The 27,617-nt window shown below is 47.2% G+C and overlaps 1 protein-coding gene across 2 annotated transcripts in view; it reads left to right on the forward strand.

Annotated features, from left to right (window-relative positions):
* cbl (Cbl proto-oncogene) overlaps positions 1-21,049 on the forward strand; it is a 52,942-nt gene extending 31,893 nt beyond the window's left edge. The window contains exons 3-16 of one of the 2 annotated variants that reach the window (XM_088939745.1): positions 914-1,060; positions 1,651-1,807; positions 8,626-8,747; positions 9,456-9,593; positions 9,944-10,031; positions 10,622-10,753; positions 12,204-12,416; positions 13,623-13,754; positions 14,201-14,563; positions 14,934-15,028; positions 15,409-15,567; positions 16,082-16,194; positions 17,139-17,339; positions 18,192-21,049. In XM_088939745.1, the coding sequence (XP_088795871.1) occupies positions 914-1,060; positions 1,651-1,807; positions 8,626-8,747; positions 9,456-9,593; positions 9,944-10,031; positions 10,622-10,753; positions 12,204-12,416; positions 13,623-13,754; positions 14,201-14,563; positions 14,934-15,028; positions 15,409-15,567; positions 16,082-16,194; positions 17,139-17,339; positions 18,192-18,466 (2,335 nt within the window). In that variant the 3' untranslated portion in view covers positions 18,467-21,049. The remainder of the gene's footprint in view (positions 1-913; positions 1,061-1,650; positions 1,808-8,625; positions 8,748-9,455; positions 9,594-9,943; positions 10,032-10,621; positions 10,754-12,203; positions 12,417-13,622; positions 13,755-14,200; positions 14,564-14,933; positions 15,029-15,408; positions 15,568-16,081; positions 16,195-17,138; positions 17,340-18,191) is intronic. The other variant, XM_088939746.1, reaches the window with a different exon arrangement.
* Positions 21,050-27,617: the final 6,568 nt, after the last annotated feature.

A 27,617-nucleotide genomic window follows, 5' to 3' on the forward strand; every position in this document is an offset into this window, starting at 1 on the left:
GGGTTTTCGCTAACCTGAGGAAACGCCAAAATCTTTCAAGGACTCTGCCGTGAGGCTAACTGTCTTGCTTCATTGCGTATCACCAAGACGAGGGAAGGACTTGACCAAAACGTTCAAGAAAAGTGGTCAGATTTCAGCTGTCAAAGTTCGCACCCTCCTGTTTGAGTTAGACATGTGGCGCACTTAGGGCTCCGTCGCGGCCACAGTCTCCTTCCTGCACATTTTCTGCCTCTGCTGTCCATCTGTTTCGATTCGTTTCATTCCTAGCTACGCCACCTGCCGATGTTCTCTACACCAGAATTCAGATTCCAGATGTTCTTTTCCCTAACCCAACGGGAAGTCGCGCACGATTATCTTATTTTGCAGCGGATGTGGCACCATGTGGTCAATGCGACATGTGAGGCAGTCAAATTATGAGGCGGGGGATTACATTCTGATGTTCCGAATGAAATGAATAGTTACTCCAGAGATGCTGGGATGGGGATTTAAAAAAATGAGACGCAGGACACTTCATAAAAATAATTGCTTACACTTATATAGCGCTTTACAGGTAATGGGGACTCCCCTCCACCACCACCAGTGTGCAGCCCCACCTGGATGATGCGACGGCAGCCATAGTGCGCCAGAACGCTCACCACACACCAGCTCTCAGTGGGGAGGAGAGCAGAGTAATGAAGCCAGTTCAGAGATGGGGATTATTAGGAGGCCATGATTGGTAAGGGCCAATGGGAAATTTGGCCAGGATGCCGGGGTTACACCCCTACTCTTTTCGAGAAACGCCCTGGGATTTTTAATGACCACAGAGAATCAGGACCTCGGTTTTACTTAAAACATTTGAGAAAGTTCTGGGTTTTTCTGTGGGAGTATCTGTGAGATAGACGGTAAGTTGTTTTTTGTTTGGTCTTGTCAACAGGCGAAACCTAACCAAGCTGTCACTGATATTCAGTCACATGCTGGCGGAGCTGAAAGCCATATTTCCCAACGGCCTGTTCCAGGGAGACAACTTCCGGATCACCAAGGCTGACGCCGCCGAGTTCTGGAGGAAGTCTTTCGGTGACAAGTGGGTTTCCTACGCCGTCGGCCCCCCCCTCCCCGCCCCTGCCGTGCTCCCAGAATCCTACTTTTGCACCTGCTGTTGGGTCGTGCACAAAAACCTTTTATGCTCTCGTTTTCTCGTATTTAATTAAGGATGCTTAATGAGTACATGTTCAATCCACAGAACAACCAGTGATTAATCGTGAATCCTTCCAAATCTGGAGTTATTGTTGTGTGAATAGATGCAGTTTTGTGTAAATTTCCAGAGAATCTAGCGCATGTTATCAGCCAGGGCAGGAGTTTTCATTGGGCCGAGTGGTGGCTCTGTGGCTAAGGATCTGCGCCTGTGGCTGGAAGGTTGCCGGTTCGTATCCTGTGGCTGGCAGGGGAATCCTACTTCGTTGGGCCCCTGAGCAAGGCCCTTAACCCCAACTGCTCCAGGGTATAGGCAGTATAAATGGCTGACCCTGCGCTCTGACCCCCAGCTTCTCTCCCTGTCTGTGTGTCTCATGGAGAGCAAGAAATTGTCTATGGCCAATAAAGTGATCTGATCTGAAAAAGCTCCCGAAGGTTTCTACCTGCACCCCTGGCTCAGTCCCTCCTTCGCTCCCACAGGACCATCGTGCCCTGGAAGGTGTTCCGTCAGGCCCTGCACGAATTCCACCCCATCAGCTCCGGCCTGGAGGCCATGGCTCTGAAGTCCACCATCGACCTCACCTGCAACGACTACATCTCAGTCTTCGAGTTCGACATCTTCACGCGGCTGTTTCAGGTTGGAGTTTTTAACAGCGTGCGTGTGTGTGTGTGTGTGTGTGTGTGTGTGTATGGGGGGGGGGGGGGGGGGGTATTCTGTGTGTCGGTGTGCCTTCGATGCTCGGGTCAGCAACTTCTGTCTTTTTTTTTTTTTGGCTCTTCAGAGAATGTGTGGAAATAAAGATCAGGTGACAGCCTGCCCCTACACAAGTCTGTTTATTTTTCAGAACAGGGAAGTCTAATGCTTCCTTGTTTGCTCGAATGTGGTTTTTGTTCTCCATTTAGGGCGCTTCTCCAAGCTGTCAGAAAAGTTAATGGTAGACAGTGAGATGTCATTCAGATAACACCTTTTTGTTCCTTTGAAATAGTGACCATGATGCTCTGGACCTGCCCAAACTAAGCTCGGCTGTTGTGACTCTGAAACACAGCCTTTGCAAAAGTGGAAAGATTGAGAATCTTTCGCTTATTCACTGACCTGGTTTCTTTCTTGGAAAATAACAGTATATCCCCTCTGTAGAAAGCTTGTGCTGCATAAACTTAGTAGGTGCTGCCTCCCTCTGACCCACGTAGCCTGACAGAGTGCACTTCTTTTGTTTCCGTTTCTGATTTCATTACGGTCTGCCGTGTGGGAGCTGTTAACAGCCCTGTTTTGAGTGAGAGTACACAGTTCTCCTCAAGCACTTGAGTTGCACTAGGGCCACTGTCTTTGCCAAATCTTCATACCCAGTGAGCACCAACAGCCAGCATGGCGGAGTTGAGCATCGAGAGAAATAATTGTGGCAACACTGACCAATCCCAGCATTTTGCTGGCAGATCCTGCCGGGTTGAAATATTCATTTTCTTCTTGCGACGTTTGTCTCCACTTTAAGCCTTTGCTTTGGTTTTGCGTGGATTTTGTCAAAAAATGCTTGGGCTTCACTCGACTTGTGATGGCTCCGCATAGCTGTGCAAATGGAGGAAGCAGCCCACACAGTGCCCTTCACGCAGCCTGCCTTACGGACAATCGATAATTCATAGTGGTCCCCTTGTTAATGGGCTGAGCACACCCCTGGCCTCTTGAACCATTACACTCCTGCCTTCCGGAGAGCACAAAGACAGGAGGGTAGCGTCAGTCTAAGAGTTCTGAGCACAAGGCCAGCGTGCTCTTGCTTCAGCTGCGAGAACTGCACATCCCTTTTCTGCAAGCCTGCTCCATTGAATAACCATACACTGATTTCTCCGAGCTGTGTAAAGCCCAGTGAATTGCTGCACTCCTCCCTGCATTTGGAAAACATGTGGCTTTATTTTTCGCAATAGCATTGTGTACCCGGCATTTTTAAAAAAAAAAAAAATCAGTCCCCTCCCCATTTTTAATACACAAAAGTAACCACTGAAACTTCAACATTTGCGACATTTGGCTCCAGCCCTCCTTGTAAGTAATTGTTTCATTACACTAAGTGCTTTTAAGCGGACAGGACAGAATTGTGCCACGTTTATCGAGGGTTTGCGAAAGGAGGTCACTATAGTTCATATTTGTGTGTGGGGGGGGAATTCATTTTTCAAAATTGCAAGATTCAGGCCAGGATGAAATCAAAACTTCCAGCCCGCTCGCCAAATGCAAATTACAAACCCAGTGCTTGATTCGAGGATTCGTGTTTGCCAGAAGAGGTTTCTGTCTTCCCAGTAAATAAGAATCATATGGCTTCCCCAGCATTGAATCCCAGTGTCAGAATGGCCACAGCTGGAGGTAGGCCGAGCCCACCAAGCTCATCTGGTTCTGTTTCTCCGTAGTAATATAATACATTGATTTTATATAGCGCCTTTAAAAGTGGCTTTTCAGAGCACTTTACAGAATGACAACAGCAACAACAACAACAACTAAAAATAAACAACAAAAATATTACAAGATAAACACGATGAGAATACGCATAGGAGACAGTAGATGATGGTACTAAATACAGTAGGAGCAGAGGGGTAAAGAATGGAACCTGTTAAGTAAAGTTTATTCTAAAGAAGAAGGTTTTGAGTCTGGATTTGAAGGAGTTTAGAGAAGGTGAGTCTCCGATATCCTTGGGGAGAGAGTTCCAGAGCTTGGGGGCATAACGGGAGAAGGCCCTGTCACCCATAGAGTGTAGATGGGCTTGGGGGACAGTTAGGAGACCAGAATTAAAGGAGTGAAGGTTGTGAGATAGGGAGCAGGGCGATAATATGTCAGACGGGTACTGAGGTACCAAGCCATGCAGAGCCTTATAGGTGAGCTTTGAGGATTTTGAAGTCGACACGGAACTTGACCGGAAGCCAGTGCAAGGACTCCAGGATAGGAGTATTGTGATCACTTGCACTAGACCTGGTCAGGATTCTGGCTGTTTTGGAATTTTAATCCCAGTCATCCCAGTAGCCAGTACTGGTTGTACTAGAAACCGTCCCTTTTCAGGGCATTTCATGGGGATACTGTCCTTGGCAATTTCCACCAACCCGTAAACCATACCCCTGATCAAATTCCATGTCCTGGGGAGGTGGAACGAAAGCAGTGCTCCCAGTGATCATGCCTACTCCACACGGACATGTAGGCCTGCCTGGAGTCGAACACGGGACCATCATTGAGTATGGATCAGTTTTGATGGTGATAGAGCTAGCAGATGATCTAGCATCAGACCTGGGGATCGAGTTGAAAAGCAAACGTTTTGTTTAATAGGGCTATAAAATAGACAAAAGATTCTCCACTATTGGGTTTTTACAACAAAGTATGAAGGCGTGCCAGCAAATGTGTCAGATTGGATATGTCTTCAGAGAACACTTAGTTGTTCCGTTAACGAACTGCCTTCAAATAATGGGTTTTTGATTTGGAGGGGTTTGTGTGCATTGGAATCAGGACTTCCTCAGAAAATCTCACGGACACTCGTGGTTCCTGTGGCGCTTCTGCGAACGTGCTGCCTCTGCTTGAGCAGTGCTGCGTTTTATGCCCGCTTCCCTTGGAGATGTGGTGTAGATGTTTTCTTTTTTTTTTAAGCGGGTCATTTGTGACAACCGCACTCCACTCCAGGGAAACGCTTACCAGTTGTGCAGAGGAGACTTGTTGCTAGCTTTGCGTGGCTGAAATTTGCATAACCCTCTGCATTAATTAGAACAGGAAAGCAAAAAAAAATACAGTACACATTTGCGCCTGGCTTGCAGAGCAGTCAAAGCGAGCCTGGAGGCTGTACTTTTGTTGCGTTTTGTTTTTTTTAAACAAGCTCAAAATACCCATCACGTTTGCAGAGGCCATGCGCGTCCTTGACGAAACTGTTTGTACCAAGGTCTTGTTTTTCACCCACTTTATAAATGTACCCAGAACCTCACAGAAGGAAAGAGGGGGGGAGGGGTTGAGCCTCTTGAGCTGTTCTAGGAAGAACCTCCCTTGGCGCGATGAGCAGCTGGAGCCAGCAGAGGGCGTCTTGGTGTGCGTCACCCGCGTCATGAAACCCCCTGTGGGTCCCTGCCGGGGGCTCTTCGTTCTTCCTGCGAACCGGACAGTGTTTTCTGCCGAGAGTCTTCTTCTGCTTATCACTTCTGCCTTTGCAGTGAATTCATTTCCTGTCTGTTCGTCACCCCCTCGGATGGAAGGGGAGAGAAATCGAGCTGAAAAACTGGCTGGAAAGGCACGCCACCTTTAAGACGGGCTGTTTTTTTTGTTATGTTTGAAGGTCTGCGCTTGGCCATGCTGTGAGAATGGTGTCAAGGGGAGGCTTTAAGGAAGGCTTGCTGAGACAGTCACAGTTGCAACTATTCATCGTTAAGGAATTACAGAACAGCCGTAACTGGCTCCTTAAGGCTTTGCAGCTCTTGCTATAGCAGTGTAAAGCCCGTGTGCAGTATGCCAGACTGCAAAGCTGTATCAGTCAGTGCAAGGTGCACTGTTCCCGATCGCAGTCATAGACAAAAGGCGAGCTGTGCTGAAGAGCTAGAATCAAGACACAATCAATGAGTGGCTGAAGTACATTTGCACCGTGTGGCAGGCTTTGTTTTTTTGCACAGGCTCAGTAAGTGCTTGGTTTTCACAGCTGAAAGTTGTTTCAGGCCCACGGGAAATGCACTTAATGCACTTGACAGTAGCTAAGGTGTTACATAGTACAATCGGTTTAACAGGTTGAAATTTGTTCACGGGAAAAAAAAAACGTATTCACAGCAGAACCTAGGTCCAGGTGTGAAACTAAAGATGAATGTGCTGCATTGTGCTTCGGATGAAATGGGTTGAGGTATTTATGGCTGGTCTTTGCACAGCAGATTAGCATCTCTGTGGCAGACTTCAGTTATTTTGATGCATTAATACGGTCAGAGATTAGCACAGAAATAAAGAGGCTGACCTTTATCGCAGCGCCTCTTTCTCTTCATTTCTCCTTTGAACTCTTTCCTGCCAGTAAAACGAGAAATGCTTTTATTTGCGTATTTCTAAATCATCCCATTTGGTGTTTTTTTGTGTGTGCATATACTCCAACAGCATTGTGAAATAACACTCTCTACATTTCCTTAGCATTCAAGTGCTTCAGACTCTTCTCTTCCTATTATGCTTTCTGTAATTTGCAATATCCCCTTCCCCCAGATGACAGTGTGGTTAAAAACTATGGCATGCGAGCAGAATTTTGGCATGCTGAAATACCCGTTAATATTTTCTCAGTGGCAACATTTATTAGCACAAAGATGGAGTTGTAGCAAAACAGACTGGGTGTGAAAACACATTTTCTGACAGTTTTCTCTATTCCCAGGGAGCTAGGGGGATTTAGAGAAGGATTATTTGAAGACAATCTGAACCAGAGACAATGTGTTCCTTGATAAAAAGGTGATAAGCTGTGTAGCATTTCACAAGACTGGGCTGATCCGTTCTCTTGTTGACAAACCATAAAATAGAAGGAGCTTACAAGCAAAGCAGGAGGTGATATGTAAACAGGCGTTTCTCTTTTTTTTAAGAGAATTTTTCAGTGGAAAAACTGGTGTTGCAGACAAGTCTCCCTCTTACAGTCATTTCGGTATTTTTACAGTAGAACAGGAGAAAACCTGATGAATTCAGACATGGCAAAGAATGACCGTTAGTTTTGGTTTGTGGTTAAGGAAGAAAGGGGGAAAAAGATATCTTATCTTGTTACGGATGAATAGTTACCTTCACTGCATTTAAGGTTTTATTTCCTGTTTTAATGTCAGTGAGAAGACAAGAAGTGTTGTAAGCTACATTTCAAAATTAAAAGGTAACTAGGGCTCAACATTTCTCATACTTTGGCAGGCCTGGGCCATTTCTCAATTTTCCTGAAACGCTGTTGTGTTCTGTTTTGTTAAGGTCTTAGTTGTCTTCTCTAACTGTTCTGCCGAACTAAGTCCTTGTCTTCTTGTGCTCGTATTTGTGGGGAAATCTTTTTTCTAAAACAGCACTTCTCAGTGTTTAACAGGAGCTATTTAAAACAAGTTGTTGAATCATTTAACATAAAAACTGAGTGTCTGAACACTTTTAAATGAAACCAAAGGAAGACAGTTTCATATAAAGGATGAATGCAAATGGGTTCGTAAAAAATCATTGACAAAAGCCTCTGCAATAGCAATAATAGTGCCAAAAGGTCATAAAATACACCTAAACCTAGCAAATAGTCATGGTATGCATACAATACGATTATTGTACTGATTACCAAGCAAAGCAGTAGCACTGGCTCATAAAAAAAATTAACACTTGTAGGCTAAATCTTTTTTTAACAACAGTACCAGTCACGGTAGTTTTAGCCACAGCAAGATCAGAAGGTGTCATGAATTTAGAGATAAGATGTGCGGTTTTAAGAACAATTTTAAAGCCAAATGCGTTTGTATGGCTAAGTCAGAAGTCGGCCATTCTACAGCTTTTAAAGAGATGTCATTTGTAACTAACTCAGCACTGTATTAAGTATGGAGTTTGAAACATATTTTCTGAGCGTCGCTTCTTTCCTTGTTATGGTCCTTTGTGTGTTATTTGAAAAATACTATCTCTTTGGCTCTGCTTTTTTATTTTTTAAATCCTCCAACAGGTTTAAATAATGTTTGCAGTTGTATTCTGGCTGATGACCTCAGGTCTAGTTCCTTGACACGTTTTTTTTACCCAGAGTGTTTTTAGAGAAAGAATCGTCTTACAACTCCAGAGCAATTAATCTGCTTCTCTTGCATGTTGAATGTCCTCATTTCCTCTTTGTTCCTCTCATTGTGATCCCATTTTGATAAAAGTCAGCTTTGAAGGAAGCAAGCTTTAAAAAATAGATTTTAAGCAAAGCAGGAGGGGATCAATACACAGGGGTTTCTTTTTTCAATAGAAAAACCGGTGTTGCAGTCTCCCTCCTACAGGTGTGCATTTTTACAAGCAAAGAAAATATATAATTATATATAATATATTATTTTCAAACCCAAGGATGCTGTACATGAATAGAGAAAAAGACAAGAAAAGTAAATGAAAAAAAACAAAAGAGTATACAATAGGCAGACGTAGAGCTTGGTAAAAATGTACGTTTTAAGGTTAGATTTGAAGAGTTAAAGAAGTTGTCTCTCGTAAAGTCTGAGGAGGGTCATTCCACAGCACTGGAGCAGCGACAGAGGACGTCATGGTCACCAGAAGTCCGTGATTTAGTCCTGGGGACAGTTAGTTAAGACCGATTTGTGGTTGTGAGTGACAGAAATTCTGTGAGGATGTAGCGGAACTCCTCCCCTAAACACAGACGTGGCGTGGTGGTGGGGAGTACCTGGGGAGATCAGAACTGGACAGGAGTGTGCTGGCACCCGGTGATATTCCTGGGATAGCTTGGATGGAGCAAGAGAAGAGGCGTCTAACCCTGCGTTGTCCTTCCTGCCCTTTTGTTTCCTGTTGTCCTAACCCAGCCCTGGTCATCCTTGCTGCGGAACTGGAACAGCCTAGCGGTCACTCACCCCGGCTACATGGCCTTCCTCACCTACGATGAGGTGAAGGCCAGGCTGCAGAAGTTCATCCACAAGCCGGGCAGGTGAGAAGAACGGCAGACACACACACACAATATTATTATTATTATAATGCAGTTCATCACATATCACAGGGCACAGCCCCAGAAAGAAACGATGGCTCAAAACCTCACCTGCTGGTACCTGCCGGCTTGCACACACACTTTAGTGTCATGCGCCCAGAATTCGGAGATGGCCCAGGTACCCATCGAGTCAACACATCTGCCGTCGTCTCTTCAGATCTCAGAAACTAAGGCTGGGCCTGAGCAGTCCTGGGACCAGACAAATCAAAGGAAAACCAACGGGCTGCTAATGGTGGTTTTGGCAGATCTGTAGGTGGTGCTCTTCCTTCTGGACCAGAATCTCAGCCAGTGCCCCAGTATGAAGACTGGGAACACTGGGCTGTAAGAGGAGCAGTCCGGCCATGCCGTTGTGCTACTGTAGGACTGGAGTAGTGAAGCTTTCCATTTTTTTACATTTTTTAAATTAATCTTGGACTACTAGACCATTGTCTTGTAAGCTGAGGCTCTGGTAGTCTTGTTAATAATAATGATCATTCATATTTGCCTTCATTATGCATACTGATTGTCCTGGCCAGTTAGGATGAAAGGTTCTGTTAGGGTTGCAGCAAAGTCAGGCTTGCATCCAGATCTTCGCGGTGCTTTGGGGAGCTCGGGGTGTCCATCCTGGGACGGTGGTAAATGACTGCCCCCGTCCCCCCCCTCTGTCCCCAGCTACATCTTCCGGCTGAGCTGCACGCGGCTGGGCCAGTGGGCCATCGGGTACGTGACGGCCGACGGCAACATCCTGCAGACCATCCCTCACAACAAGCCGCTGTTCCAGGCCCTCATCGACGGCTTCCGGGAAGGCTTGTAAGTCCCGACGCGCCCGATTCCCATCTGCCCTCCCTCTCGGCCTCTCCAGTCTGTCCAAAACGTTCCCTCTCCAGCGCCGCGCTTATAGTTGTTATTGCATAGACAGCTAACGCCATTCCTGTTGCCTCACAATGGGGGAAAAAAAGGAACAGAAAGCTTGTAGTGGACTTGTTTTTCTTGCAGCATTTGTGTCATCGGGTTGCTTATTACATGGCGTTTGAGAGCTGATTGCTCAAGAGGTGTATGATTGAGTGCTGCAGGATCTCGTGCTAGTAATGTAACAGCCGAGTGCACTAGGATTGACTGTGTTCCCAGGTGATGCCTTTCTTCTCTCTCCCCTCTGGCAGTTACCTGTTCCCTGACGGACGCACCCAGAACCCAGATCTCACGGGGCTGTGCGAGCCCTCCCCCCAGGACCATATCAAAGTCACGCAGGTTGGTGTTTTCATGGCTTTTCATTTCAATGCTGGAGTGTTCAATGCCCCCCCCCCCCAGAGAAGAGAGTTCTGCCCCTCCCGATGGCGAGCGGTGTCCCCTCTCCTTCCGGTCGCCCCGTCCTTGAGGGGTGAAACGTCATCTCGGACGGTCCAAAATGATCTCGCCACGCCGTCACGCTATCTTCCCAACAAGCACTGTGGCTGGATGACACCCCCCTCCGCCAGCACATCATTTTAGATCTCGAAGTAGTACTGGTCATTTTCCATAACCGTACGCATTAACAGGCCGCATTTTATGTCTTCTTTCTGGTTGTCTCCCCCCCCCTTCTGCTTTGTCAAAATCTTTTTTTTTCGGGGAAACCTCATGAAAAGCACAGGAGAAATAAAAGCTAGGAACTGGCGGGCTGCTGACAGCTCTGGTGAGACAGAGTCGCATGACGCGACGTGTGGTTGAACGGGCTGTAGCCGAGCACTCCAGGCTCCCGTTTCTTCATTCCGAAGAAGCAGAATGTACTTGGAAGACGGAGAGACAGTAGCAGGTGGGGTTTGTCTGTTTGCAGGTGTGCTCAGTTCTCTGTCCTCCCCCAGGAACAATACGAGCTGTACTGCGAGATGGGCTCCACGTTCCAGCTGTGCAAGATCTGCGCGGAGAACGACAAGGATGTGAAGATCGAGCCCTGCGGCCACCTCATGTGCACGTCGTGCCTCACCTCCTGGCAGGTGAGGAGCCCCACTGTGCCCCGAGACTGTCAGTGACGAGTCTGGGACCCTTCTCACCCTTTGTCTAATGAATTCCAACAACTCCCCTCAACGCAGATACAGATGATTAAATCTCGGTAACGGATTAAATTCATTGAGGTTAAAGAAAAAAACGTCCGAATTTTAAATTAAGCCGTGAGCTTTGTGAAACTGCTGTAAGTCGCCGTGTTTTCACGAGTCCCTGGACGAGGGCGAGAGTTCCCACGAATTGCGACACGATTCGGCCCTTCCTGCTCACTAGTCACTGTAATGACTAATGTAATGAGACGTACTACAAGCAAATAACAGGTTGTGCAGCTGACATTTCACCACTGAAATGTTCCAGCGTGATCTGCATGCAGAGTTAACAAGTAAGTAGTATTTGTCGGCAAAACCATCTTGAAGTCGAGAGCAATATTTCTGCTGGATTAAGGGAGATGTATTCATAAGCCTGCTTGTTTACAATGTAATAAGGCCGCATCACCTCACCGGAATCTCAGACTATGGCGCTGCGCATACCTGGAAATTTCGTCTATTTTGTGGTGGAAATTGGAGGTTTTACAAGTTCCTGCGGCGATTTTACTTTCACTGTGGTTTGAAATGCACCTGTCAGTGCCGATACTTTCAAACCCCGCGATATAAAAGTAGCGCTCCCCTTTAAAAGCAAAGTGGGTCAAGTTCTCATACACACCTGCTGCCATGACCTTGCTCAACAGTGGATGTTGCTGCTCGTGTGGATGTGCAGTGCTTGTTTGTGTGTGTTCTTTAAAGTGTCTGCTGCTATAAAACAAAGAAAGACACCCATTCTCTCCAATTTCTCCTGTGGGGGCTCATCGGCATATTGCCCCTGTGGAGTTGTACGGCAGCTGCAGGGCGAGCAGACCTGAATTCGGGGGGAAAAAGCTACGAGTTCCTCTGTACTTTCCTGTCGGTGGCGCTAGCGAATGAAAAGACTAGCTGGGGGGAAGGAGATGATTGCAGTGTGGAAGATGATCATTAACTGATCCGTCTTTGGACGCTGGGGCAAATGTGAGCTGTGTGCAAGATAAATAGCTTAATTGGGTGTTTGGCGTTTCAATAAACAGTGCTTTTCATTTAGGCTGGGCAGCGCTTTTGGTATAATGCTGACGTACAACTCGGGTTTGAGCGTTTTTATACCTCTTTAGGCCATTGACCTTAATAATCAAGCTGCAAATTTGAGTGGAATATATGAATAAATTAACCGCACAATTAGTTTTCGTGACGCAGGCCACAGAAAGTGGAGTAAAACTGAGAAAGTAGTGTGCTTTGAACCCGTGGGGGAAGGAGCCGTTGTTGTACCCGCTGCAAGCAAGGCCTGCTGGGAGGTGGGCTCGGCGGCAGTGCCTAGTGGTGGGCAGGAGAGTGGCTGGGCGTCTGACCTCTCTCCCCAATCTCTGTCCCTGCGCCCCAGGAGTCCGAGGGCCAGGGCTGCCCGTTCTGCCGCTGCGAGATCAAGGGCACGGAGCCCATCGTGGTCGACCCCTTTGACCCCAAGGACAACAGCGGGGGCTCCTACGGCGGCGGCCGGGGGATGTTCGGGGCCGAGGGCGCCCCCTCCCCCAGCTACGACGACGACGACGACGACAGGCTGGAGGACCCTCTGATGATGAGCAACCTGCCCAAGGTGAGACCCCCCCCCCCCCCCTGCTGGGGCATCAGGGGTAGGCAGCTCTTGGGATTAATGGGGCTGTCTGCTCGCTTGCCCCCCCAGGGGCGATTTCTGTTTCTAAAACTTTCTTGTTGACGGTTTCCTGAGCCAGTAGTTCCAGCCCAGGTCCTGGAGGAAACCAGTCTGTTGGGCTCATTCCAGCTGAGCTCTCGGTCTCTGTCTGTAGTGCTGGCTGGCGACTTGCTTGATCTGCTCGTGTGTTCATTTAAGTTGTTGCTTCTTTCGGTCTTAAGCGTCAAAAAACACACAAGGGTCCCGTTTCTAATTTCCTTAAGTAGGGTTTTAGTTTTGATTCATCGACTGTAGACTGTTTTATTTATTTTATTGAAGAAATGGATAAAATGCTAATTAAAACAGTTGAATGGTTTTCTTTGTTTTATAAAATGACTCCATTGCTTTGTATTTAATGTATTTTTTGTCACATTAGCTGATTTTGTTTTAGGGTTTTATTGATTGTGAGATTTAATGTGGTATGAACATAGGGTATTGATGAGACAGAGACTTAATATTTATTAAGTAGGGTTGAGATGCTGAAAGAACAGTCAAACAGAGACCTTAGTGTTGTTTTTATCCCTGTGCGCAACACAGCACGAGCAGCGTACGTTGTCTTGAACTCTGTCAAGTTACCCGTTGCCAGCTTGTGTATCAACCAAGTGTGTTAAAGTAAGAAGTGTTTTGTCCTAAATTGAGAAATGGTGTGTATCACTGAGGTGTGTTAAATCAGAAACATGCAAATTAAAAGTGGAGAACTACTTGTAATTTTTTAAAATATGTCACCTTCCATTGACTTCAACTCACTCGCTGTAGACAATATTGCATCTTAATCTTTCCCGTCTTAAAGCATTTCGCCGGTTTTGAAAGGCAGGTGTCTTCTAGTGTACCCTGGGGACCGTCACAGGTTTTGCTTGGCAGGCATCCTCTTGGGCACCCTGGGGACCTTCACAGATTTTAAAGGGCAGGCATCTTCTTGGGCACCCAGGGGACCTTCACAGGTTTTAAGGGGCAGGCATCTTCTTGGGCACCCCGGGGACCTTCACAGGTTTTAAAGGGCAGGCATCTTCTTGGGCACCCAGGGGACCTTCACAGGTTTTAAAGGGCAGGCATCTTCTCGGGCACCCTGGCGACCACGTGGGCCTCCTTAACTCGTGTGGTGTGTTGCAGGTGGAGCGGCCCCCTTCGCCCATGTCCATGGGTCCCCAGGCTTCCCTGCCTCCTGTCCCCCCTCGCTTGGACCTGCTCCAGCACCGGCCGGCCAACTCCCCCGGGGCCTCCAGCCCAGGAGCTACTTCCAAGGCAAGCCCCGGCCTCGCGCCTCTCGCAGCCAGCATGACGCCTTTTCATGGCGAAGGGCTCTTCGCAACTGTACGTTACAGACACGTACTGCACAACAGAGACCTACACCAGATAAGATCAACTTAAAATACCTCAAAAATGTTAATACTGTCTGGCGTTTTCTAGTTCTCTGAGACATGAAGCCCACAGGTCAGTCGAAGATCACCCCAGCAGTGCTTTTTCTGCTTTTCGATCTATTAATACACATTGTGTTTTAGACAGATTAAACTATCTGTTTGCATTGAGCTTGTTGATAGGTGACAATGATCCAGCTGTCAAAAGGGATGCCCAAATTGCACGCTGCTCTGTGCGTTCTCTCTGCCCGCTGGCTGGGAAGGCGGCCGGCTGTGCTTGTTTTCGCCGACTCACGTCCTCGCCTTTCTCTCCCTCTCTCTGTCCCGGCCCAGGCCTCCTCTCACCACAAGGACAAGCCCCTGCCGCTGCCGCCCTCCCTGCGGGACCTGCCCCCGCCTCCTCCGCCCGATCGCCCCCACTCCGCTGGGCCGGACGGGCGCCTGCAGAGGCGGCCCCTTCCCAGCACCCCCGGGGAGCCTCCCCGCGACAAGCTGCCCCCGGCGCCCCCAAACCGAGGGCAGGCCGACTGGCAGTCCCGCCCCGTCCCCAAGGCCCCTACGCAGGCTGCGGGGGACCCCTGGGCGGGCAGAGAGCTGTCCAACCGACACTCCCTCCCCCTGGCGCTGCCCTCCACCCTGGATGGGCGGCCCGAGGCGCAGAGGCACAACAGCACCATGAGCCTGGACCACCAGCTGGTGAGCGCACATGTTAGCACAGGTTTCCCAGAATTCCCGACCTGCCTCCAGTCTGCGTTTCCAGGTAAAAGGTGCATGAAGGGTGACGCTGTATTGACACGAGTCCGAACATCCGGAGGACTGCAGGAAAACGGATCCTGCATCCTGCCAATCCGTATGGAAAAGGCCGATGGCATTTCATAAATAATGCGCGTTTTCATCCATCCATGATTTAGATTCCTGCTTTCCCAGGTTGGAATGAAATCCGAAGAGAGAAAGCCTTTTTGCTTCCATGTTTTGGGTGGAGGGGGTGTGTTGGCAGGCAGTAAGGCGGGAAAGCTGCTCGAGGAACTTGTAAAGAAAATAATAATAAAGCCCGTGGTTTTTCCAGAATTTCGGCGCCGGTGCCTCCGGAAGTCAGGAGTACGATAATCCCAAGGTGAAGTCTTCGGCCTCCACTGGGGCCATCTATGCCCTGGCTGCCAGGTATGAGCATCTCGCCACCTTGCCAAGTTTCTGAGTATGTGACCCTTCTGTGTGATCTCCCTGTACCCTCTGTTGTGTAGTACGGGCTTGGATTGAAAGCTCCTGCTTTCTGGCATTAACAATCCTTCAAAAAAAAAAGGTCCATCCTGTTTTTGGCTGTTGGTTTCTTAATGCGGCTGTATCCTTGTAATTCCTTCATTATAATTATAATATAATATAATATAGGCCGTTCTACCGAATTGTGTTTCATGGAAAACCTGATCCTTTGTCTCCCTCCCAAGCGGTGTGTCCTGTGGTCTCTGTCCCGGACGGCGCTCAGCCGGGGTCCGAGGGGCTGTGCACGCAGGCGGTCAGCGCTGTGCTCTTCTGTCTGTCTGCAGGCCTCTTGGTCCAAAGGCCGTGACGCAAGACGAGCCCCCCGAAAGTGAGGAAGAGCCCGAGTACATGACCCCCTCATCCCGGCCTGTCCTGCCACCCCTCAACCCGGGCGCCCCTGAAACCATCCCCAGACCCCCGCAGACGAACTCCTTCAGCTCACGGTAAGCGCTTTTCGAAAAGAAGCTTCACTGACTCAAACCTGTTTACCCCCGTTCTCATCTCATTATTGATCAGTTTTAATTAAAATGTCTCAGTGGACTGTTAAGCAGCTGTCCGTGAGCCTTTGAAATGAATCATCCTAAAACAAAGCACAGTGAATTAAATCAGCCTAGCTCTTCATCTGTCAGAATGTTATGTAGGATTTCTCACACCATCTTTACAGCAAACAGCCTGTTTTGCGCTTTTTTTTAAATCATCCAATGCCTGCAGTATTTGAAAACAGTTTCCGCATGTTTATTCGGACTACTTAAATTTTTTTTTTTTGCCATCTCTTTTGATCAGTAATTCAGTTTTAATGGTTGAAATTCTCTCCTGTATGATAGCGTTTTGAGAATGAAAGCCTGTGGCTCGTCGTTAAGGCTGCGTCACTGGCAAGTCCTGACAAGAGTGCTCCACCTGCGCTGTGTGGGGCCGACCCACTTGACGCAGTGCCCCGTCTGCGTGTTGTCTCGGCAGGGTGATGGTGACCGACCTGGAAGGCGAAGTCCCTCAGATGTACGAAGCCATGTACAACATCCAGTCCCAGGCGCTGTTGGCCATCAGTCAGCCGGCTCTGGCGAGGGACTCTGGTAGGACAGTCTTCAGCCTTGGAGTTTGGACCCCAGCGTACAATTCGGTGTCGCCCCGTTTCAAAACCCAGAGATGTATCTTTTTACCTCTGCGTCCGACTTCGAAACTTTACAAGTGCGGGTTTATTGAACGAGCACTCAGTGATGCTGGGCCTGCTTTTGAGTCGCTCTTAACAGCCACAGCCTCAGCAGGGTGTCCCCGAAAATGCACGCACAACTGTGCTTTCACTTGGCATAGAGAGCAGGAGGAATATTAGCCCTCGGTGTTAAGTGTTCCAGGAATCACATACACACGGTGAAACATTTCTCCTCTTTGCAGCTTCGTAGGAAGATGTGGAATAGATTAGGCAGAATCTTTTGCAGCTGAAGTGTAGGCGTCAGACCTCAGTGAGGAGCTGGGAAAGCTCGGGGCTTTATAGAGAAAGACCCCCCCCCCCCCCGAGAGCAGTGTTCTGACAGCATCGGAAATCCAGCGGCAGCCGGATTTTTAATAGTGTTATTTGTAAGCAGAAAGCACAGATAAGAAGCAGGACCACGTGAAGTCATGTAAGCTTCTCTAATGTCATGGGTTTCTGATTATTCCGTTGGTGTAGCAACAGGGTGTTTCGCTTCTCTCTAATATACTCTGGCCAAAATATTAGGAATGTTAGTCGAACTCCTTGCCTTCCTTCCCTGGCTAGACCAATCCTCCAGATCTCCATCCTGTTGAAAGCTGGTGGAACCAGTGGAAAATGCAGTTCTAGTCCCACACACGCGCCAGGATTAAGAATCAGATGGGATTTGTGGTGCAAATATCCCCTGACCCTGTGGAATAGAGGCTGCTTTCCTGCTCACAGAGGCCCAGCATGTTATTTTGCGGGGTAGTTCCTAATATTGTGGCCGGTGGGCGCCTTGGGGGCGGAGGACTGAGTTGTGACGGCGCTGTCGTGTGGTCCTGCCCCCAGATTACTCCGACCTCCCGCCCGCCAGCAGCTGCAACGGCCCCGGGGAGCCGGGGAGCGACGAGGACGACGACACCGGGTACGACTTCCCCAAGCCCCCGCTGCCCATCGCGCCCGCCCGCCGCACCCTCTCCGACATCTCCAGCTCCTCGTCCGCCTTCAGCCGGCTCTCCGTGGACAGCGAGGGGGCGTCGCCCAGCGCCTGTAAGCTCCGCCCCTCTGCGCCCTTCACCAGGGTTTCGCGCGGTTTCCTGCGTTCGCGTGGGTGGCCGTTGAGGAGTCCTGGCAGGTCCTGGACCTCCCTTTGAAGTTTTATAACTTCAGAACTGTTTTTTTTTTTCCCCTTTTGGAGAAACTTGGTAAACTTAGTGTGACAGAAAGTGCTTTCTGAACACGGTTTGTCCACGGTTTTAGCCTGTGATTTTTTTATGTGGTATAAAAACCATGCGCAACCATATTTTGTCATGTAATGTACTTTTATCTACATTTTACCAACGTTGAGAGGCTTTATAAACGGCAAGGACAGGACATACAATGCAATTGACTAGAAATGGACTAGATTCACAAGTCTGCTTCTGGGTGCTTCATTATACTGCTGTATGTGCATTACTGGATGGCTCAGGTACTGTATGTGTAACAGTGGATGAGCCCTGAAATGTACTGCAGCATTTTCAATTATAATAATAATTCCTTACACTTATACTGCACTGTTCTGGACACTCCACTCAAAGTGCTTTACAGGTAGTAGGGACTCTCCTCCTCCACCACCAGTGTGTAGCCCCACCTGGATGATATGGTGGCAGCCATAGTATGCTCGCCACGCACCAGCTATCAGTGGGGAGGAGAACAGAGTGATGACGCCAGTTCATAGATGTACTTTTATGCAAAAATAATTCATTTCTTGATGCCTTTTATCATACTCCAGCGGGTTTGAAGCACGTTTCTGATCAGAAGCTGACTTTCTGTGTGTGGTGCTTTCCGTGCAATAGCTTTTTGTTTTTGCCAAACATAAACCGTATCCATTTCATCCAGAGATCTCTTGTTTCTTCTTGACAGCTTTCGGCGACCTGAGTCAGGCCCCGGAGAGGCCCCCCAAGCCGCTGCCCCGGCGCATCAACTCCGAGAGGAGGCCCAGCCCCGTGCCCCCAGGGGCGGGGGGAGGAGGTCCGAACCCCCAGATCAACAGCGAGATCGAACTTCTCATGAGCCAAGGCTACTCCTATCAGGACATTCAGAAAGCCCTGCTGATTGCACAGAACAATATCGAAATGGCCAAGAATATCCTGAGAGAGTTTGTCTCCATTCCTTCCACGGCGCACATCCTCACATAGCGTCGGATGTGCGCCCGCCCCCCTCCCACACTCCTTCCCCGCCCCACTTCCTGCAAACCACGCCCCTCCCGGCGGCCCCGCCCTGCAACCTGACTCCGCCCCTTGGTGCTGATTGGCCGGCATAAAGGAGGGGCGTGCCTTCGCGCACGCTCTCTCTCCGCCTCATTTGCTGAACCGCGGACAGAGGACCCTGGCCCAGAGAGCTCACAAGACGGCTTGTCACGTGCGTCGCTCGGAGCGTAACCAGCCAACAGCCGGACAGATAAACAGGCCGCTTCTCCTCCCTCTGACCCGCTGCCTCCTCCCCAGGGCCCGGAAAGGAGTTGGAAAAGCATCCCAAAGGAAAGCCACGTTGCCCTGGCGGTGTTGTGTACCCGCAGCAGTGGCTCAGAAAAATAGGAACACTGGAAAGAACTCAAAGCCACGGTGTTTTCCAGTTCCCAGTGGAGATCGGTGACAAAAGACAGTCTGCAGGATGTCGTGCCGACCTCGACTTCCTGTTTTTTTTCTCATCTGGGACGTTTTCGCTAACAGGACTGTTCTGCATTCCGGCTTGCTTCTGTGAATGCACCAATCCCGCCTCTTGATTTAACGGTGGGGGGGGGGGGCGATGGGGCGCAGTTCTCAATAGCACTGCTCAGCAGCGACCCGACATGTCCCTGTAATGCCTTTCCTCCTACCCTGGGCTCTGTTTTCCAGGCTGGATATTTGCAGGCAAGGGTTTGACGCAGGGGTGCGTAGGAGGAGAGTTGGAAAATGCTCCCGGCTTTTTGTGCAGGGCCTCGTCCGGCGGGCGGGTCTTTCTCGCTGTCGAAATGGCCTTTTCGTCGCATTTGTGTCGGCGTTCTTTGCGATTCGGTGCGTTTTGTTTTTAAGTAGCATGGGCGTAGAAGCTTTCAAAAGCGGCCGGCGACCGGAGGAAATGGGGCCGCCGGCTGAGGTTAAAGATGGAAGTGCTTGCATTGTTCCCGTCTGTAAAACAGCCCGGGCCTGTCTTTCCCAGGCGTCCACAATTCACCTGGGCTGCGTGAGCAGTCAGAAAGATTGAAGCCTGAATCCGATCCGCAATTCGAAATGGATACTGTGCCCCTCAGCCTCCCTCTTTCTTCATGTCGTGCATTATTCGTATTATTATTTTTTCGCTCACCCTGAAAAGGTCAGTCACCCGAATCGGTTTCGCCCTTACAGTAAAGGAAAGACACCGACCCCAGGGGTGTGCTGAGCTTTGGCTATCGCCCCGTGTGACTGATTAAATGAGGGCGTTTTTAGGAATTTGGACCGCCGGTTCATTCAGCTTCCTGACCACTCACCGCCCACCTGCCTCCTCGCACCCGGAAGGACCCACTCGTGGGCTGAACGCACGAACGCGAGATGTCTCCACCACCAGAGGCCTTTACTCCTGCTTTTCCGGTGCCCTAGTTTGTCGGCCATGAGCGCTCTCCCTTCTCCCAATATCTCCCAAAAACGTTGACGTGCCCGGTTTCTCGTCGCCCTGCTCCGAGTTCTGAACCGGCTCTAAAAATGGGGGGGCTCCAGTCTTCAGAAGCCGCGGGCTGAGTTTAAGAGGGAGATGGTACCCCCCTGAGAATTGTGTACTCCGCATTGTCCCTCCCCTGATGTGTGCGTTTCAGATTTCTCGAAACTGTTTCGCAAATCTCACCCTCGAAGAAAAGGCCCAGTTGAATACCAACAGAAATTCCCCATTTATGTTTGCCAACGGAAGCTCCTTGATCAAAATGAAGATTTCTAAGACTCCAATTCCCTGTTCCAGGCAGTAGTATACGGAATCGGTATGTGGCGGGCAGAAACCTTTTTTCTGACTCTCAAAAGCGGACGTGCAGCAGAGGATTGCTGGTGACGTTGAAGATATTGGAAGGATTTTCCTGTTTCTCTTGTTCCTGGATGGGGAGATGTGGATTCTTGGCTGATCTGTATTTGAACCTCAGGAGACTCCTCCTCCACACTGTTATAATGGAGCTCTTTTCTTCATTCACATTTTCTTCCTGGCCCAATGAATGTGTACTATAAACGCAGTATGAAAAGGTCTTTTTTTTAAAAAAAACCCAAGGGTATTGTTTAAAACCATAAAAGCTTTTTAACTCTTGCTAGTCTAGTAAACGGAGGTGGGGGTTGGGCTGTTTTGCTTGCCTCTGGCCTGAGGAAGAAATGAATTTCTAATGAATTGCTGGTGTTTAATGAGGGACCCATCTCTCCCAGGCCTGTTTGTACAATGAAGCCTCAGAAGAGTTCGGAGAGTGACTGGTGTGCTGTGGTTCGCTCAAGGATGTTCTGTAGTTACAGACGTTGTCGTGTTTTTTTTATTTTTATTCAGAAGTGCTTTTACTGCTGCTGCTACCACGTTAGTGCTCAACAATTAAGCCTTAAATGTAAACGTGTGAATATTATATGGTTACCGTTTTTTTTCTTTCTAAAGTGACAGTATCATGGCCGGCACTTTTATTTTAAGTAGCATTACTTGAAAATGCGTGCAGACTCGGGGGGAGGGGGGATGATGGTTTTACCGAGTGTGAGGAAGAGAGCTAAAAAATAAACCTTTCGTCTTGCAGTGAACAACATTTGAAATGCTTGCCCCTCATTTAAACACGCCATGAATTATATGAAGAAAGACGAGTCCCATCAGTCAGTCCGTTCTCGCTAGGAGAAAAAGACCACGTCGGCGCTACCTCAGTGTTTGGCTCTCTTTGCTCTAGAGACTCAATCTTGCGATTGCAATACGATGACTGAAACTGTTGATCTCTAAAGGAACCGAATTGTGTTTAAGGGATCAGAGCACCGATTCCGTCTTGCATGATTGAGTTTTGATGCGCGGGTCTGGCTTTCAGATGTTTAACCCTACTTTAGTGTTATGGAGCTTGACGCATGTCTCAGGTTACCGTTTTTTCATCGTCAGAATAAAGTTAGGACGCTTGGGGGGAAAAAAAAGCAGTAGCAGCCTTGTTTTAAACAGCTCTGCACCTCTGCAGAATATTTTAAGTTGTGGTTTACGGCTCTCGCTGAGACTTCAGCGCGTCTCGGCTCCCAGTAATTCTAGTCGGTTGAAAAAAAAAAAGTGTTGACGCGTTCTCCCTGGTGTCCTGCTGTTGTCTCCCCCAGTCTTTGTTTTCTGTGTGACCGTTGAAAATCTTTTTCTTACAACTGAGAGAAGTCAAAAGCGGCGCACTCTCCAAGTAACAAGAAAAGGCGTGCAATTCGTAACGCTAACAGTGGCAGCATCGGACAGCGAAACGCAAACAACAGGGATTCTAATATGATTGGAGTAGAGAAGGAGTAAACTCTCTTTTGCTCTTGTTTTTGGCCGCAAAGTATGCATCTGCACGACGTGTGTACGTGGGGTGTGAAAAGACGTTTCGCTGGCAGCTGATGGGTGTTCATCGCCAGAAAAAGGCCGCCGCGGTTGTGCGCACTATTCATTTTTATGACCATTAATATACCACTCGACAAGACATTTCAAGACACGTCATCTGTATTTAGGTCATTGACCCGTTTGAAGGTAAAGGGGATCTGCAGTCACTGATCATAGTTGCTGTCGAACCGTCGTCGGCGCTGGGCTGCAGCGAAAAAAGACCTCAAGTCTTTCTAGATACTTCTGTCACCGTGCTAAACACCTCGATTTAGAACATGGAAAGAGCGCTTTCTTAAAGGAAACTTCTGTCCTGTTTTCTTCTTTTACAGACGTCCGAGTGTAACGTTTGAGTGGTTTGTTGTTTGTTTGTTGTTTTACTTGAAGGCCTGTGAATTGTGTCTGTTGTCTGTCATTACAAATAGGATGCATTAATTAATTAATTTCGGAGTTTCAGCTCAGCAATTTGAAGTATAGGAATTATCAGCGGTGTCGGACTGGTCCTCTGTCGCTACCTTGATCTCCCTGTGCTAACATTGTACATGCTAGAAGTGCTTTGGTTTTTTCTTTTTTGTGTGCAAATATACATTTTGGTTTTAGTTGAACTTGCCGAGAGTGCTAAGATACTGTCACTTTAAAACCAAACGGATGAAAGTACCGATGTGTGGAACACAAGGTACCTTTTGTCGTTCCTTGAAGTTGTCTTTCTGAGGTTTTGTTTACTTGTATCGGTGATACTGTGAGAGGTGCCATACTTTTGCTGAAGGAAGATAAAAAAAAAAAATCTCCGGAACAAAGTCTCTTAAACCTGCACACGCCACAAGTTTCCCCAAGTGGGGAGTTTCATCCTTGTAGTTTGAAAGAGTGGACGAGACAACAGCGGCCTCCGATTAGGATGGTCCGACATTCATCATTTTACATACACTGTAAATTCTAACAACCTTTTGTTTTGTTTTTTTTTTAAAAAAGGATCAAAGGTTAAATCGCAACGAGTAAGGCAGAAACGGTAGAGTGTGTTTTTCTTTTAATTACTCTTCGTGGGAAACGAGCTGGATAGATCTCTTTCAACGCATGTTGAGCTCGGCGCTGAAAACAAAATTCATTTGCTTGATCTCAGAAGAGGAAGAAGGTTGGGTCTCTTTAAGAGGGCTTTACATTGACCAGAAGAATGAAGTTGACTATCTAAGGTTTAATGTGATTCTGTAAGGCAGCGGGCGATCTCTTGTTTCGTTGTGGGTGGGCCGTTCACGTGTGGACGTCGCCCATTACACTCTTTGGATCTGATCTCCCGTGGAGTGTCCGAGCTTTTTGACACCGTCCGTTTCTGTCTTTCTTAAAACATATGCATGGCGTCGGGTCAGGCAGGCGGCTCTGTAAATTTCTTCTTTTGTCGGGACCGAAACCACCACACAAGTGCGTTGCATTGTAAAAGACCTGCTCGATTTCTTTCGAAAAGAAGTGATCTGGGCCCGAACCGGATCGCTTCACCCCGGAAAAGGCTTCCTTTTTTTTTTTTTATCTGTCGGGCGCTGAGCGGAAAACCACCAGCGTGTCTGTGACTGCAAACTGAGGATTGGCAGTGCTGTAGCAGCTCTTTTGCAAAATGTTACGTTTCAGAAGCGTTTTACTACTCTTGTTCTTGTGATCGCAGTGATTTATGCTCTGTAATTCGGTGAAAGGACATGCGAGGGCGGCGGTGCGGAATGACTGCTGTGTTTGACTTTGGCCACCAGAGGGAGCTCTTTCCCGTGTTGCCAGAAGATTTCTTTTAATTTATCGTGTAATTTATTGCCAGGTGTATCTTTTTTTTTCCTTTTGCCTTTTGTCACTTCAGACTTCACGTTAGAAGTAAGCATCGCGATTAAGTGTTGTAAACAACGTTAAAAGGTACTGATAGCTCCTTATTTATTGTGTTGGTGTTATTCTGTGACGCCAAAGTGCTGTCAAAAGTATTGTAATAAGAGCTTTGCTTCACTAAGGTACAGACGTTAAGGCGCAAGACACGGAAATGCTACTTTAACCTCCTAAATGATGTCGTTTCTCATAACCTTGAAGGGAAAAGCTGAGAAAATGCCCCTTCTTTCCAAACCCCGTCATGGTGTGACCCGTCTGCGTGGAAAGAGCTGTGCTCCTCTCTGCCTAGCCCGATATTTTTTAATCGGAAAGCTTCAGAATTTGGACGTCATATTTCAACATGTATAACAGGGCATATTTCGATTCCCGAGTCCAGTTGTTTTCGGACACCTCCATCAGAATGACCGGTATTTATTGAATGTGTTTTTTACAGGGTGCTCGAACATTCAGAGACGTTGCATCTTCACTTATATATAATATTGCAAGAGAAGGCTTGAAATGTATCTCCTGTATGAAACAATGTATTCTGGTGTACATACATATATATATACATTATATTTACAGAGAGAGGGCTGCTGTTGCCTGTATGTGTGTTGTGTTTGTATTCGGCCTTTGCTGTGTTGATTGTCTCATTCAAGGCATCCCCCTCCCACACAGACACAAGACTGATGCTAGAATAAAGTCCAGATGTGCAGGCATCTGCCTGCCTGTTTAGACCCGTGTAGCAGAACACCGCACAGCCGATGCAGGCATGCCCAGAATGGAACAAAATGCTTCGAGTGGGCAGTGCTTTCTCCTTGCCTTAGAAAATGTTTGTTTGTTTGTTTGTTTGTTTGTTTCCCACGATTGTCAGCATGGTGATTTGCGTTTGCTGTTACGTTGGAGTGCCACTTGACTTCTTTTGACTGCGTATGTCTATTGGAAACAGAGCCAAGCAGCTATTACAGTTTTAGTGCGTTTCAATTGTCAGGCTGTGGCTAGCCACCCAGTGTCGTGAGTGTTATCGAAGTCAGCAGTGGACTTCATGCCGAAAAGGGGGTTTCCCAAATAGGGTTAGAAATTATTCCCCCCCAACATGAGATACACTGATTATAGGGGTGACTATGACTTAACAGAGGATGTGAGTAATTCTTGAATTTAGAAAATTGTTTTGCATTATTTTATTTTATTATAATTATTATGCTTAAAAGAAATAAACTAATATCAATTCCTATAATATATCAGTGTTAATGTTCTGTTTGGACGATATATTTTAATCTATGATGGAATAGTGGCGTTAATATAAAATTTAAGAATGTGGAATACATCTTTTATTAACAATTTTTAATCCTTCTGCAGCCAGTACAAAAATGAAATAAAACAAAGGAATAAAAGTCAATATAAGAAAATATCCCATTTAGATAGTTCTTTTTCATAAAGGGTAGCACAATTTTATTTTTTTGTATTGTTTTTCTCATCGGTTGCAAATTTGTTTTTCCATTGCATTAATGTTTAGAAATACTAATGTTATTTATTAATTATTTTGAGGCTATACCCCTATTTTAGAGTTACATTGTGTATTTTTTATTTTTCTGGAATTTATGCACCTGTCATTAAAACATTTTTGAATACATTTATATATTTCTGGTTTGTTTACTGTTTCATAAATAGAATTGGACAGTGGGTGTAGTTTTCTTTTCGTTAAATGTATAAAGCATCAGTGGATCAGCTGTAAGGTCTTGGTAATCACTATTTGTCAAGAGACAGAACTGCGTTCTGAAAACTCATCTGCCTAACTGAACTGATGCGTGACTTGCTAAATCTGTATAATTAAGAGAATAATTAACTTGTAAACAGTAATTGTTTTAATTATTCTGTCTGAAAAGAAAGCAGATCCTCCAGCCCTTCAGCAGCTCGTGTCTTGAAGATATGATGCAAAGTTGGGCTCGGTTTGACATGAAGTCACTGTATCTCAGTCTTTTATTCTGTGTGCAAAAAGAGGAGAAGAGCTCCTTCCAGCCCATCTTACTCATTTCATTGCTTATATCTGTACAGGATCTTATCTTCCTTGAAGATCCTAGAGATTTTCATCTTCAGTGTAATGGCTGGGCACTTTGTTCCAGACCCCCACACCCCTTTGTGTAAAGAAGTGCCTCCTGACATTCAGTTTTTATGTTGCCATTGTATCCCTAACTCCTCATTTTACTGTTGTCCTGCAGTAGTCTCCTGCGTGCAACTTGTCAGTAGCTTTAAGAAGTTTAAATACTTAAAAGCATCGAGATCATAATAATAATGGATAATTTCTTACTTATATAGCGCTTTTCTGGACACTCCACTTAAAGCTCTTTACAGGTAATGGAGACTCCCCTCCGCCACCAGTGTGCAGCCCCACCTGGATGATGTGATGGCAGCCTGAGTGCTCCACCACACTCACCACACCACCAGCTCTCAGTGGGGAGGAGAACAGAGTGAGGAAGCCAGTTCAGAGATGGGGATTATTAGGAGGCCATGATTGGTAAAGGCCAGTGGGAAATTTGGCCAGGACACTGGCACCTCTACTCTTTTCAAGAAATGCCCTGGGATTTTTAATGACCACACTTTTCACAATGGTTTCTTTCACTTTGCTGGTCTTTTTAATGCTTCACCTGTGTCTTCTGGACCAAGGACAGGAGTCCAAATAAAAACCCAAATCTTTTGCACAAGTTGCTTCCTCAAGGCCCGTCTGCATGCGCAGCACAGCACAGCACCGCATATTGTGAGACATTCGTCTCTCTTGGTTTCTGAACTGCGGGGAAACTCTCTCGGCTTAAGATGCAGGGTCTCTGCCTGAAGCTCTGATGACAGTTTCCGATGTGGAAAGGGTCAGTAACGGGAAGCTTCCCAGTATTTTTCCTCGATCCTTTAACCATTTAAAGAAGCCCAACTGCACAACATCTTAAGGTTATTTTTTAAGATTACTCGATGCTTAAAATTAGGCACATTCTTAGCTTTTGGTATGTGATTCTGTACATTTCTACTTGAACTGCTTCCATCTAAGGACCCAAAAGTGTAAACCGTTTGTTTTTTTTTTAAATCCATGGTAAGCTTGTTTTATACGATTTAAATCTTGTTCAGGCTTGTTTAATTGGGTACTCGGCTATTCTTCTTTCTTTGGAAGTTGCTTTTGCACATGTGAGCGATTCCATAAAGGAGACAGAAAGTTGGGCAGGACTGTATATTGAGAACAGCACCCATTCAGTTCCGGTGTCAAGTCCATGCGCTGCAACGCGCCAAAATGTCCACTGGGTGGCGCGCTATTCCCGAAGAAGGTTCTTAAAAAGACCGACGTGTTCTGTATTCTGAACATGCAGCGTTTACTTTCCTGCAGATTGTGTAACGCAGATAGCCATCACAATCAGGTAAGCGTGAATTAATCACTGATGATTCTGGTGTTCCAATTAAAACAATTAAGGATGTCTGACAACACAGGTGGTGAACACTCTCAGGGCTCCAGGAGGCTGGTTTGATCTCCAACTTGGGACGTCTGTCAGTGCGGACTTCGCACGTTACCCTCAAATGTGGACTATCGTCAGCTGATCACGGTTCGTGTCGTGTCTCAAGGTAGGTTAGATCAATAATAATATTAATAATAATTGCTTACACTTATATAGCGCTTTTCTGGACACTCCACTCAAAGCACTTTACAGGTAATGGGGACTCCCCTCCACCACCACCACTGTGCAGCATCCACCTGGATCACGCTATATTGTCCTTTTCTGGGGAGGTTGGAGAGGCTGTACTGGCTATTGGACTAAGAAGAAACGGAACCACATGAGCACAGGGAACTGAATGACCTCGGTGATGCTCTCTGAGCACAGAGCCCCCTCTAAAAGCTCCCTGTCTTTACTGTTGCTATATGCATGTTCTTGTAAGTTTGTAATCGGAAAATCACTGCGATAGTGCTCCGTATTACCGCAG

Source organism: Atractosteus spatula, chromosome 22 (genome assembly GCF_055471065.1).
Source record: "Atractosteus spatula isolate fAtrSpa1 chromosome 22, fAtrSpa1.hap1, whole genome shotgun sequence".
NCBI lineage: Eukaryota > Metazoa > Chordata > Actinopteri > Semionotiformes > Lepisosteidae > Atractosteus > Atractosteus spatula.